The sequence below is a fragment of the Scatophagus argus genome, chromosome 12 (genome assembly GCF_020382885.2).
Source record: "Scatophagus argus isolate fScaArg1 chromosome 12, fScaArg1.pri, whole genome shotgun sequence".
Lineage (NCBI taxonomy): Eukaryota > Metazoa > Chordata > Actinopteri > Scatophagidae > Scatophagus > Scatophagus argus.
In genome coordinates this window covers 20,036,006-20,051,369 of record NC_058504.1, presented here as the reverse complement: position 1 = coordinate 20,051,369, position 15,364 = coordinate 20,036,006, and the positions used below count along the sequence as shown (strand labels likewise).

Sequence of the window (15,364 nt, the reverse complement as noted above, 5' to 3'; positions counted from 1 at the left end):
AGTGTATTTACACCGGCTGCATGCGTGACGCTGCACTTGTGTCCTGTTGTTTTATCTGAACATGGTACAAACGTGCTGTGTCGTTAACTGCCGCAATCGTTCACATGATCGCTTCTGTAAAGAAACGATGGGATGAGATCGTTCATTTCTAAAGGGTGGGGAGGGCGTGTAAGCGACAAACACCTGACCGAGCAGTGCGCCATCCTCAATAAACGGTTAGCGGGAGATTTGGTTTTGGCAGACAGTGGATTTAACATCGGAGATGAAGTTGGACTAATGTGTGCCAAGGTGAAAAACCCAGACTTCACAAGGAAATGTGCTCAAATGGACCCAATATCTGCGGAGGAGACGCAGCAGCTCACCAAAGGGTCCAAGTGGAAAGACTTATAAGTTTGGTACACAACAAGTATAACATACTTCAGCACACCATACCAGTGAGCCTACTGGTTCCACTTGAGGGTGAGGAATTTTCCTTCATTGACAAGATTGTGACTGTGTGTCGTGCTTTAAGTAATATGTCTCCCAGTATTGTCATTAAACAACAAGGCTCTGCGATATCAGATAGTGACTGAGAAACAGAGTGAGTGCATTGAAAAAAATCAGATTGTGCACTGTATCTTATTCATGTATTTTCAATTTTTGTGGTTTTCTGAAAATAAAATGAATGGCTGTTAATCTTCCTCTGCTTATTTCTATTTATCCTTAGCATGTCAGACACAGGAAAATCTTCTCACCTGTTACTTGCTCATATGACAGCAAACACCAGGCCTACACTTTAAAACTATGCCTGATGGTGATCATAAATATTGTAGTTCAGTGGGAATACTTGAAACTATATTCCAACTACTTTGATTTAATATTTAAAAATAGCCATAAAAAGTCCTCTGTGAGACCATGTGCCATTTACTCAAGCAATAATGTCTGAACACTTCTTGTTTTAAAGTCTTTTCAGTTTATTACAAACATTCTTGTGCAGTGCAGTGACGCTGTTAAAGTTCCAGTAACAGTGCAGATAAGGTGCCGACAGCAGAAGACTGCGTGCAAACAGATAAATAACACTGCAAATGAGGTAATTCCTAAATTCTTCACCGGTGTAATAACTAACGCCATTGACAAGAGGACAAGCTCGGCTTCGGACAATCATGCCATTTATATCTGTTGTCCAGTCAATGTGCTCATATGGATCCATTCCACCAATTTTACTAATCTTTGGAACAGGGTCCATATAGTTTTACTAAGACCGCAAGGTAACGAGTCTTGTTAAGCTAACAGCGACAATTTCGTTGCTAAAAATCCAGTCGATTCTCCTTGTCGAGGCATTTAATGCAGAAGTAGTTCCTTCAGAGCGTAATAAGATTTTGGTTCGCGAGTGGTGGTACAGTTCGACACGTGTTCGTGCTACACCAATAGAGTACTCGCTTTATGCCAACAGAACAGCAACATGGCTGCCTCCATGGTTTTATTCAATGTTACCGATAAAGAGAGAACAGCCGAAAGCCCTCTGAATTGGGCCAAATGGATTCTAAACAGTGCTGTATACATAGCTGCGTTCTTTTTCCTGTTAGCTTAACAAGATTTGTTATTTTTTAATGTACTAAAGATTGTGTAGCACCCAGACTGCGGAGCGGAAATCAATTTCTAAGACTTTTTGTGGTTTACCTTGCGGTCTAGTAAAACTCTATGGTAAAACTTCCCACGTGGATGCTGCGATGTGATTGGAGCAGAAGCAGCCAATCACAAGTTTTCGCTCTCCAAGTTCTCTGATTGGTTGACCTTTGTGGCACATTTATAACTGCAAAACTTGAGCGAGCGCAGCTGAGGCAGACTGAGGGAAAGTCGCATTGTGAGCGTGCAGAAGTCTGCCTGAGCACAGAATTGATTTTTGTCTGCTCAACCATAAGTTTTGTGCGCTTGATTTTAATATTTTGTGCTCAAAACTGTGGCATGAATATAATTCCATGTATTTTAAGTTATTGAACTACCACTATACTGACGGATTTTCCAATAAAACACCCTTCGGGTGGGAAGTTTGTGTGTCCTTTTGAATACTAAGTAAATACACTTTACTTTCAATTACAATATGAAAGGCAGGATGCCTTGAAAGCCAGCAGAGATGAGTAATTTCCAGCTGGTAGTGGCAACATGAATGCAGTATTCTTCAACGTATTATTGTTCTTTCTGCTTTGTTCTCCACATCAATTTAATCCCAGTTTTGATCCGCGTCCCACCATTGTATTGCCAAGCTTTAAAGTCAAATAATGTTGGTTCACATATCAACACCGCGCAAGCCTCTGTCATCAGCTCAACCACTGTTCATGTGAATCAAATGTGATTCCAATCAGCACTCAAAGTGACATTTGAGTTCCCTTTATTGTCAAATGTCTCAGAAATACAATGGAATGGCTCCTGGTGTGGCTAATCTTCCCCTTCGATCTTTCCCTGGTTTAATCTGTGTGTGCACACGCAACAGAAAGCATGAGAAAATCAGATTGTATGATATCAATGTGATTTCACATGGCTGGCTCAAAGACTTTGAGTGTGTGTGTCTGTGTGTGTCCCCAAGCTTCTACAGCCCTTGTATTCATGGCCTATGATCAAATCTAATTTAGTTTCTTTATTTTGATTTTAATCAGTCATAAAAATAGATTTTTTTCCAAACTCCATAAACCCATGTTTCAGATCAATATTAATGTTTTCTTTCTTCAGTTCTCGCTGCCATAGTTAGTAATAAAGCATTTGTTTTCCACTTTTTACAACCCACACACAATAAGTGTTGTGTTTAGCTTATTTTCTTTTCATTTGTAACCCGTAAAGTCTGACAGATATGAATGGAAATTTTAACACCCATTTCAAAACACGTGAAATAAGAAAAGACAAAAACAAAACACTGAACTCACTGAATAAATATTTGTCTCTGTTTTGCTCCAGTTGGATCTTTACAGTATTCATGGTGTTCTGTAATTTTAGAATGTGCAAGCAGGTGGTTCCAGAATATTATTCCTTGACTCCCCTTCCAAAATACACAAGCAGAACAGTGCAATATGTGACAGTCCTACATACAATGTCTTAAATAACACCATAAGGCATAAAATAGCAGTAGATTATGAAAGATCCTCCTAAAGGGTTCTGCTGGTTTAAAACTGCATTTGAACTTGAGTATTTGCTTCCTCCGTTACTCTTCCCCCCCCCCCCCCCCCCCCGCAACAACAACAGACAAAACAAAATATCAAAACATTGGGAAAGTTTTACTAGTGGTGATAATTGAGAGAAAAAAAAATCCATTGCAGTGATTGAACGATGAGGTGTCACAGAAACAAAATCTTGCAACAGTATAGCCTAACTCAGGCAGTGCTCAGTGGTGGACGTGGAAATTTTGGGCAAAAGTGATGCAAACTAATATGTTGTATTGTATAAAAATGAGTGTCAAAACCTAAAGGGGACTGTCTGGACACCATAAAGTTGTTGTGATACAGATTTAGCTCACAGTAACACTCATGCTTTGCCTGTTCTTTGGAAAGCCTTATGGTCACCTCACAGTATGGTTCTCCTATGGGTGCACGGGGCCCAAGAACTGCTGACAAGTGTCTGACCTAATGCTGGAGACTGTGTGTGCTCCCTCCCCAATTAACAGAAGCCGGAGTTTCTCCAAAATTTCAACAATTGTTTGAGTACGACTGAACTGTGATATCAACACAGTTCAGTCCTGTTGTACATATAGATACACAAGGTTTTATGTCTAATGTTTGCTCCCCACTGTGTCCTCTTTTTTTGAAGGTGCCGGTGGAGACTAGAGAGATGAAGACTTTATCCCTCCTCTTCCTCCTCCTCCTCCTCCTCGCCTCGGGAGCCTGTGATGGAGTCAAGTACATCTCCAAAAGGAACTCAGGTGGGATGAACAGCACTGGTGTTTGTTGTCTGCAGGCACACTTCAAGCTATGTCATTTTGTTGAAAATGAGCCTTTCTCTCCTTGAAAGTTGCCAGGCTTTGTCTTTATTGAGGTTTTTTGTTTCACTGTCATCCTTTTTCATTGCAAACACTCTCTAGTCTTTTTTCGAATAGAACGATAATGCTACCTCTTGTCTTTTCTCATCTACACCCCCTCGCTTTTGTTCTCTTTTTTGCTGTCAAATACATGCTCCCTCTCTTCTTTCTGATCCATTGATATCTCTTAACTTGATGGTATGGATGTGTACTTATACTTTGCTCTAGCGATTTCTCTCTCTCTCTTTTTTTTTTTTCAGTCACCACTTCTGTCTGTCTCACATAACACTTCTCTCCAAGCTCTATCAGGGAGCTCAGATAGCTGTCGTTTCCTTTCCTCTCCTCTTTCTGCTGAGGGTGTGTAATGATCAGCCTGTGGGACTGCTGCTGTCATTCTTTCTGCTGCTGTGCTCATTTGTGTATCAACGGTCAGCTGATGACAGATCTGCTGAAGGTCTTTTATTCCGGATCGATTTGTTGTGTCTCACTAATCAGGTTGACTGAGAGTTTTATTGGGCTATCGATGTTTGGCATCCAGTCTCAATAACGCTTTGTATGATACTGTACAGTGAGTTTAGTATGTATAACAAAGAGGTGAGCTATACATTATCTGCTTAAATCTGTTTACATACTCATGCATTACGCTGCCTTTGTGTTTGAATAGCATCATTCATGATACACGGGATATTTAATCTGCAGTTTGACAAGTCGAGGTTCTATAATTATGGGTATTAACAACAGAATTTATAATTTTATTGTCATGCACCCTTGCCAGGTCCTGAAATTGATAAAAACACAGAAATTACTTTTTAGTGAACTCAGGTCATCTAATTATAACAATCCAGTTAGCATTGATTCCCCTCTAATGTAATTCTGTCTCGCAATTTTGTTTGCTTATAAGTGAGAGTGTAGGTCCTGGTGCTTCAGTCGGGGGTATTTAAGGGCAGCAATAACAGTCCTTTGTATTACACACACAGCATCTAAAAATTACATTACAATGCTTAACTTACCTGCTGTAAAAATATCAAAATTTCACTTGAGTTTTAAGGGCCCTGAAGACTTATCTTCTCAGCCAGCTTTTTTCTATGATTTGATCCTTTGGTTCTGGTTATTTCACAAAAGAGGTGAATGAGGAATTATTCTGTGTTTTGAAAAATATGCTTTTTGTTAGATGATAAGATTGATGTCACTGTCAAGTTTTCATGGTAAACCTTAAGCCACAGATAGCAGCTGGGCAACTTAGCTTAGCATAGATACTGAAAACTGACCAAAGAGTTATCCTACCTTCGTTCCAAAGTGACCTGGAGAAGTTGTGAAGCAACCACTGAAGACTCCAGGTAATTACAGATCCTGGACAGGAAATGGTCCAGCACATAATTTGTTAATTAATATGCTTTAGAAGTGCTGGTAGGTGGATTTTCTCCCCTATGGACAGAACCACACTAGTTTTCTCCCCATGCTTAGCTAAGCGAACTGGCTACTGGCTCATCTCATCATCAGTTCTATCCAGATTTGACAGTGCTATCAATCTTGTCATCTAAATTTTGGCAAAAAAGCAAATACAAACTTTTCATAAAAAGATGCAAAACATCATATCAAAGTTTATGTAATATACAAATAATATTCTCTCTTATACGGAAATTCCATCCTCTCTTGACTTCAGAGGGTCATGGTCATCTTCAGAGCAACAACTTAGCAGCTTCCAGGGATTTATTGATGTGAACATCTACGTAAAAACTTGCAAAAATGTCTTCCAGGCCACCTTCACACCCACTTAAATCTTTCTCTTTCTTTTATCTTAAATCCTCTTTATAAGTATTTTGTTGCAAAACTTCCAGGCTACAGTGATGATAATGAAGAGAAAAGTGTTTTATTTCTTGTGAGACAAATAGACAATGTGAGATGATTAAACGTAACACAACATAATTTTGTCAAATTTATTTTGTGAGAGTAAATGGGCTTATTGTAAAGTTCACTGAGGATGGCTTTCAGAGTGTTCACTGCACCCCTTGCTCAGTCTCATCTTTTACTTTCTCTTCTCTCACCTTTTTTTCTTTCAGCCTGTCCCTGTCTCTCTCACACTCAATGCGCTGACTGTGTGGGTGAGCTGGTGGGAGTTTTTGTTTCAAATTTATGCGTGCGCGCACACTCGCAGGCATGTGTGAACGGTTCGCTTCATGCCATATTGAACAGTGACTGCGTGTGGGTGCTGTATATATCCAGGTTTAAAGTTTGTGTGTGTGTGCGTGTGAACTCCCTAAGTGTGCTTCTGTGTATGCTCTCTGGATATGTACTCTCCTTCTGTGTATGTGAGTGTGGGAGAGGTGTGCACAGAGCAATTATGTGATCAGAGCAGAGCCAAGCGGACATTTATGTGGGCAACCATTGCAGCCGGCCAAAGATAGACTGTTAGATCTCTTCTCTCCCTCGCTGTTTGCACGTGTGAAACTGGACACCATATGGATGGGAACTACCATTTCCTATTGTCAGTCTCCCTGCTGTGCTTTGATGCATCGTTTGCTGCAGCAGGAAGGGGACAAATTGTGGTGAGGCACAGCAGAAAGGAAGGTGGTGGTAGGTTATGAGACATTTTTAAAGTGAGTTTTATACAGATTAACATGTGGATAATAAATATATGTTTGCTAAAGATGAAATGCAATGACAGACTGATACTGTATCGGACCCCCTCTAGGGAAATATTACTCTTGCTTTACTCAGAGGTCAGCTACTGTATGTATCATCAACCCTAAAGCCAGCCTGGTTCACTGACTTGCTCAAGGACATTCCAGTAGGTTTGATTTTCTCAGACCAGAGGGTTTTTGTTACATTAAAACACCCTGATAGACAAATGTACAGAAATGGCAAAATAAGGCATGGTGCATGGGAGTTTCTTTGTCATTTTGGAGCATTCAGACAAGTTGACAACCTTCCCTCTTGGCTCCAAGAGGAGGCAGAACATGATATATATGATATATGATATATCACAACTACAAGCTCAAGCTTGAAGTGCATATACAGCAGCATGCAAGATCCAGTGCAGTATGATTTGGTAATATACTGCAATTGGACGGCAAGGACAGAGTACGGAGCAACTACAGTCAGTATATAGATTATTAATATGTAGAATTTGTTTATAATTTTTTTTATGCTGTCTTGTCCTCTTGAACCCCATTCACATCCAATGTGCTAATTATCCTATTGCTAAGAATCTTATTCCTGCTGCAACATACATTCATTACATTCATTATGGTTGAAGTATTTCAGTGTTTCAGTTCCAGCTCCTCAGTCACATTACTGACTTATTACACAATTCAGTCTATTCTTATTTACCTGAAAGGCTGCTGTGTGAAATACACTCATCTCATGGTAGAACTTCTCTTTTACATTTTGAATGAGTTGTGAATTGAATGCTTGTGACCTGCAATTAGAATTTATTTGAGATGAGATGTTGTTTTTTGAGCCTTTTTCTACATCAAACCTGATTAAAGTGTAGAGACTGTAAGTATTTTTGGGTCATGTACAGCCCGATATACTGAAACAACTGCACAGCTCTCACAGAAACATTTTCATATCTTAGAAATATCTGAATTTTTCCTTATTCGATTTAGCTTCTGTATTTCTTTTTTGTAATCCCAGCTTTGACTCTTGTTTTTAGTCATTATTTTTTATTGTATATGTAGCCATTTTATAACCACCGTGTGCCACCTTAATGTTCACTGTACATGATGTATAATCATGCGACAAATAAAAAGACTCAATGTTGCTCCACATACAATGTCCCAACAAGGTTATTATAATATATTCAAGATTAAACTGATAAGGAACTCATGACTGTTTTATACATCTGTGGTTGTTTTGTAGAACAAGGTTAGTTGAGTCAGACCGGTTTATTTGTATTTATGTACAGAAAGGCCTTTTTCCACCACAAGCTTAGCCTCCAGAACAGCTTCAGTGCTCCAATATTTTATCCAAGTCTTTTTTAAATCATCTGTTAAAAAACTGCATTGCCAGTTCTGAAACCATCTATTTACATAGTATTACATAAGTTTTATTTTCGTCTCTATTGTAGACACAATGTATTGTTTTGCAGAAATCACAATGAAGCTAATGGTGTTGAAGTAACTACATTTACACAAAGGCAGAGCTGTTTCTTAGATTAGCCCATTTTACTGAAAGTGCTAATGAGCTCGACAGTTGCTATGCTGGCATGACAAAGCTGAAAATAATGCCTGGAAGACATACGGGAACATTTGTGAGCACATGCACACACACACAAACACACATGCACACATACTGGACACATTTGTGCAGAATTACACACTCTCAGGACAAGAAACACTTAGGCAGCCATGCACATGGATACAGACACTATATTTACTAATAAATGCACACACAGGCACACATTATTCATATGCATGTCTTAATTACTGAGAGCTCAAATTCACTGTAGTCAAGGCCAGAGTTTAATGGTTTCACCACTTCAGACAAAACCAATAGATTAGCTGAGATGGTCAGCAGAAAGATATCGCAGGCTCTTATCTACATCCCTGCTGTGCCGATCCAGCAAGAGAGGTAAGGAGAGATAAATCAAACATGAAGCAAGAGAATAGTTGTCTGTATGAGCTCTAGCTACACTATCGACGAAAGTATCCAGACACACATTATGGGTTGTTCTCAGGGGTTGGGCTGGGCTCCTTACTTCCAGTAATGGAAACCTTAATGCTTCAGCATACCAAGACATTTTGCACAATGCTATGCTTCCAACTTTGTGGCAATAGTTTGGGGAAGGTCCTTTTCTATTCCAGCATGACTGTGTCCCAGTGCACAAAGCAAAGCTCCATAAAGACATGGCTGGATGAGTTTGGTGTGGAAGATCTTGACTGGCCCACACAGAGCCCTGACCTCAAACCCATCCAACACCTTTGGAATGAACTGGAACAGAGACTGTGAGTCAGGCCTTTTGGTGCAACATCAGTGTCTGACCTCACAAATGCTCTACTGCATGAATGGGCAAAGACTCCCTCAGAAACACCAAAATCTTATGGAAAGCCTTCCCAGTGAAGTGGAAGCTGTTACAGCTGCTCCCATCTAATTAATGGGAATGAGTTCAAAGTGTATGATAAAGAGAAACCAAACAGGGACTAAAATGATAAAGATTGTGTTAAAATGCAGTAGTGGTATTAGTATTTATTTAGCTTTTTTCCCTTCTGTTCCTCTTATTTCTGTAAACTTGCTTTCCTTTAAGAGTCTTTAAAGAGCACATGATGTGCTGATACACATGTTGTGTGTGTGTGTTTGTACATTATGTGTGTCTCAGGGTGATTGAGTTCCAGCGGATGTCCTTGTGTTTGTGTGTGTGAATGTGGGTGTCTCTGCATGCGCAAGTGTGTTTTCTGACGCAGCTAAAACCTGAGATCAAAGAGCGATTAGATCTCAGTTTGATCTAATCACAAATGAACTCTCAGCGTGGAAAGCAGACCAAAGATAATTGGGTATGTTTCTTTTTGTGTGTGTGTGATATTTAAGTGTGGAGTGAATTTTTATTGTACAGTGAATAAGGTAGAAACTGAGTGTCTCAGTGTTTGCTGAGCTTTAAGATAAAGGAGAAAACACAGATATAGAGTCTTTTCTACTGACACACACACAGCCCTCTTCCTACCTGAACACTGCATTAGCTGCATTTTGCATTTCGAAGCTGTCTGAAGTTAAGCAAATTTCTAACTTTTGTTCTCTATGCGCATTTTCACCAAATCACCAAAACGTTCACTCAGTTGGTTTTTACGCTTGACTGTGATCGATTGTACAGCACTATGAGTGTCAGCCTCTGTTAAACAGTGACTCCTTTTACTCTGTTACAAAATTTGAATATTTAAATAATAATAATAATAATAAAGTTCGGATCCAGAATGACTTGAATGGTTGTTTGACAAGCGATGTGAATTTCTTTGCAGTTACTCTTACTATTGCTCAAAACGCTGAGAGCAAAAAGGTAAATTAGTTATTCTAAATTGTGGAGAATGACGACAGTGAAAGCAGGGAAAGTAGAGCAGCGTTTGAGAGTTGTTCAACATTTATGAGCTCTTACTGTCGCAGTTGGCCTGGGATGCTGAATGGGTCAAGTAAGTCATGTGAACTTCATGAGTTGTAACATATAAGTTGTGATTCAAGATTAATTTAACTGTCATTATATAGCAAGATTGTATGACAGATGTCAAGGTGTAGTTTGATATGCTACATGAATAATTAATCACGTCACAAAAATAAACCTTTTAAGGGCGAAGCGTGAAGGAGGAGAAGGACAAAAGCTGCTCTTCAGTCTTGGGGTATGGCGGCGATATTTTTGTACCTGACGTTGTCTTTTAGCCAGACACTTAACCTGACTGATGTTTTCACTTTGGATGCTTTCTATTCCTCCTCTGTGTAAGTTAATAAGAACCCCGTGGTTCAGTTTGGGCTGACCAGCAAGTTGTTCTCTGTGACTCACACTGCAAAATTGTTGATTTCCTCCTCATTTGAATTTATATTATCAATTGTAATCCAACCTGTTTTGGCTGTGTGGGCTGCATATTTCATAACAGAGCGCTCTGCATGTCTGGGTTTGAGCTCATGGGTCTACAGTGTGGACAAAACAGGGTGAGCACACAACTCTGGGGAGCTCCAGTGGAGGCCCGCCAAACAGTCTGGGGTCTGCTTGTGAGTGAGTCCAATATCCAGTTGCAGAGTATGGAACACAAGGCCATTTTTAAAAACAGGTTCATTAATGCTCAGCTAAACTCAACAAACAGCATTCTGATGAAGGCGTTCCGGAGACGACATCTTCTGTGGATCTGTTTGTTCTGAATGCAAACCGGTGATGGTCCAGACTGGCTGAGATGTTGTTCTGGCTGTGCTGGAGGACCAGTTTTCCAAAGGACATCATTAGAACAGGGGTTAGTGTGACCGGGCACTCAGCCCCTACACGCTGACAGGGTCTGTCCTCTGAGATAACTGGTAGCTGAAGTTACACTCAATTAAACTGATATTAGCTATTTTTCTCTCTGTCACTTAAAAAGTTAAAGGTGAAAAAAAGGGTCCACCAATTTACATAGTCATGTGGCTGTGTTAGCTTATGACTGGCTGTTCGCTTCCCTGCTAACCAAACTTATATTGTAACTAAGTTGCTCAAGTCCAAAAGCTATGCCTCCGGTGCATAACACCCCACCTCTGTGTAGCCATTAGCTATGTAGCTCTAGCTTTGTTTTTTATTATTTTTGTGCCTCAGATTTGAGAAGTGGCCAGAGGAGACACCTTTATAGGGCTAAATGTAAAGCAAAATGTATGACATCTCATCAGAGACACCTGACAACTGAAAAAAAGACAACTGAGAACATTTTGTCTGTTTACAGCACTCCAAGGTAACGTCTCGCCCCAGCATGACTAATTAAAACAAGTGGTTTTGTCGTATAAAGACATCCACTTGACTTTTCTCCACTCCACATTCAACTGTGTGTGCTTGTGTGTGTGTTTTCTGCTCACACGCCAATTACAATGTTTGACACAGTCTCTCTCACTCTCTCTACTGCTCTTTGTCAGTGCTGTCCTTTTGTTGCCCCTCTTAAACTAAAGATAACTGGCTGTTTGTGTGGTGTGTGTTTGTGTGTGTCTGCCTGTGTGTGTGTGTGTGTGTTTGTCTGTCAGCTTGCTCTAATTAAACTAATACATGTAGCTCCAGCTATGGCAGCATTAACAAAGACCAGCTTACTAACCACCATAAATACCCGTCGCTTTCAGTGGTCTGCACTGTAAAAAGTAGTCATTTAAGGTGGTGCTTTTCTAATCTATTACTGTTAAATTTAAATCACACCATTCTGACACTTGCTTCCAGGAAATAAGCCAAGATTAAGGGTTCCATTTTCAATGATAGGTCATTTCATCACTCTTCATTGATACTTCTAATATCGCCCCTAGTATTATCTATGTACTCTGGGCAATAGATCTTCTGAGACTAGAGCAACACAATAGCGTAATGTGTTATCTCCTCCCTAGCTAACAGAATTAAAAACGGTATTTTCTCTTGTTGTGTTTATTCCTCCTCCTGAACAAGGACATTGGTTTTCTCTCAGGAGAAGCTTTTGTGGCAGAGCCTCTCCAGTCTCTTCCGAATATCTGCCCTTCGGCATGGTACTGTGGCAAGAGGGAAGTGAGAAGAGTGGATTTGATTGGTTGAGACTGATGCATCTTTACAGTATCGATGATGCTCTTAAAGGAGTAGATATTTGTCAGTTTTGCTTTAGATGAGAAGATCAACCTATTCTTTTATGTGTTTTAAGGAAATTTTTGCTACGAAAATGAAATTGCTGAGTGAAATTACAATGTAATTTTATTCATTTTTTGCAAATGTGACAATAATTGTAACTTTTCATTCTAGTGCAAGTGGGACTTATTACAATATTGGGGCAGGAAATTGCACTAAATGGTCCTTCACCTTACAACTAAAGACTGCACTTTAAAGGTTTAACCCCCAGAGAGTTTGAAAGTGCTCAGCTCAACCATTTCATTATTAAAAGAGCAAAAAAAAAAAAAGAAAAAAAAAAGAGCTGAGTAAAGAGTTATCCCTACAGTGAATGAGTTGAGAAGCAGGTTTCTACCATATGAAAGGAAAAACTAAATGAACTTCGCCAATGCTTCATCATTATTTCTTTCTGTATCCATCTCGCTTCCTCTCTTCCTCCTCCTACCATCTTTGTCTCTTTTGTTTCTGCAGTGTCCTTCTTCTGTCCTCTCCGTCTCTCTTGTTTTTCACTTTCTCTCTCCCCCTCTCTAATCGGCTTTAGAGGGGGATTCTTGGTCTGTAGCTACCAGGCAATAATGTCAAGGGTGACTGTGTATCTAAAGGAGGGAAAATGGAAGTAAAATAAAAAGATAAGATGAGCTATTGGCTTTTCCATTACTTTTCACCTGTTAAATAAAGATGTCTTTTAGTCATTTTCCATTTTAGCAGATTGACTTATCTCCGTCAAGTTGACCAAATCAGAAATATAAGCTGAATCCTCAACTTTATGATCCTTGATTTTATTTAACCAAACTTTTAAAACTTTCTGAATTAAGCTGATTTAGAAGCGTCTCACTGCTCTTCTCTGCTGCACTCATTTCTTCTTCTCCTGCTCTCTACATCTCCACGTTATCCCACTCACTCCCTTTCTCTCCCCCACCCATCCCTGCCTCTCCCTCCCTCTTGTCCCCAATGTCTCTGTGTCTTTGTTGTGCATCAAGGTCATATTAATGATTCATCCATTCTCTGATTCTGCAGTCAAATATTGGTAGAGCTTGACACCGCTTTGACTCTGTACACCCAAGGATTTCATTCACTCTCACAACCTTGAATGTCCATACACCTAATACACACAAATACCAATACGACTGTTACAAATACAAACAAAAACAAACAGAGGTGTCCAAATACAAGCACACTGTAAAAAATCTCAGTGCACAAGCCATTCACAGCTAGTTTACTGTAGTGACTTTTTTTGACATGACAGATTTTGGGGGGGATAATTTTAACTCTCACACTAGATTTCCTTTTTAAGCTGCTAATTCAAGATGTTTATTGACCATTTTTTTGTATCTTAAAAAATGCATCTGGTAGAAATCTTCTAACTTTTAGCTTTTAGCTGAACATAAAACTGCAGCATGTTTGTGCATGTGCTATGATAGCACTGTCATTCTTTCCAGTAAAAACTGTTTGGTTGTGTGCTGTACATAAAACTGTGGTAAAGTATATTTTAGCAAACACTTACATCGACTTACATGTCTGCTAAGGTTTTTTGTGTTCGTGTATGCGTGTGTGTGTGTGAGTGTGTGCTTGACAGTAATGGATTTGGACAGGGAACCCAGGGGAAAGATACTATATGTGGCCCTCTATTAATTACTGCCTTAACACACATGCACATGATCAGAGTGTGCAGAAAGATGCAAATGTGCACTAAAACTGCACACACACACACACACACACACACACACACACTGTTAGTCCATCTTCCTATGGGTCCCTTCTGTCTTAATCTCAATCTCTTTTGCATTGAAACACATAAATGTATGATAGCCTGATGAATAATAAAAACACAACATCACAGCTGAGCTCACACACATCATATGTGCATATACAGGTATGCACATCAAGCACCACACATGTACATAAGCACACAATTGCAAGCACACAGAATTCCATTTGCAGTGGCAGCACTAAAAAATAAACAGATTACATTTGGAGTGGACAAATAAGCCTGAAAACAAATGAATGTTGGAACACCTGCCTTATGCAAAGAACAAACACACACAGAGTGCAAAGGAACACATCCTCGGCATTTTAAAAACCGACACTGACCTACAAAAATTTAGACATGCACATTTTTTTATTCGAAGGCACTGTTATGTACACATATGTGAATGAGAAAAAATGACACCCTGAAAAGATACATGATGAGACACAAATTCCCCTCCTGTGGCCTGATATCTATGTGCATCACTGTCAGGCTCAAAGTTTTGCAGATGGTGTTAGGTGAAACGTTTTTAATAACAAATTTTCGTGTTATTTATAAGCCATTTGGTTTTGACCTTTCATTCCATCAAATGAAATGTGTTGTATGAAGGAGGACCAGCGTTAATGTCTTATGAATGTGCTGTTCGTTGCCATATAGTGCTATAGTAATCAGCTGTGAGACAGTAAAATGTAAAAGATTGCCATCTCATATTTGCCCCTGTAACAACAACCCAAATTATCCTGAAATAATTTTCGATTTGGAGCAGTGCAGAAAGATCCAGTTCAAGTTTCAGTTGATAGTTAGCTACCATATATTTACAGAGCCCATTACATTAAGTAATGTTCCACCTGCAGCCATCTGGCTTTCCCAAACTCCACCAACCAGTAATAAGCACATAGAAACAGCATGGAGCACAGCATTTTAACCAGCCATTAATAAGAGGGAGAAAGACAAAGAGAAAGTCAAAAGGAACGATAAAAAGTGAGGAAATGAGAAGGAAACAGAAAACACTGAGAGAGGGAGAGAGAGAAAGGGAGTGGGGGGTGGAGAAAAAATAGAGAGGAAGAAGAGAGAGAGAGAAAGAGAAAGTCTAACACGTAGTCCTGTCAGCCAGTGTGTAATTAAGTTCTGCACTCTGTCACCATCACTCTGTAGAACTGGTAATTTAACTGGGCCTGAGCCAGGAGAGCAGATCAGAGGAGGGAAGTGCAGGGACATGAGGACATGAGAGGAGGGGGGGAGAGAGAAGGAAACAAGGAGAAGGTGGAGGACAGAATCAAGGGAGACAAGTAAAGAAAAGTTATTAAGGAAGTCGATTCAAAATGGAGATGACGAGAGTAAAAGAAGAGATGCTGAACACAAA

The 15,364-nt window shown here is 39.7% G+C and overlaps 1 protein-coding gene across 4 annotated transcripts in view; it reads left to right on the top strand.

Moving 5' to 3' along the window:
- The window catches only part of il1rapl2 (interleukin 1 receptor accessory protein-like 2), a 311,687-nt gene that overhangs the window by 51,435 nt on the left and 244,888 nt on the right, over window positions 1-15,364 (top strand). For all 4 annotated transcript variants that reach the window (XM_046406986.1, XM_046406983.1, XM_046406985.1 and 1 more), the window contains exon 2: window positions 3,775-3,886. In XM_046406986.1, the coding sequence (XP_046262942.1) occupies window positions 3,796-3,886 (91 nt within the window). In that variant the 5' untranslated portion in view covers window positions 3,775-3,795. The remainder of the gene's footprint in view (window positions 1-3,774; window positions 3,887-15,364) is intronic.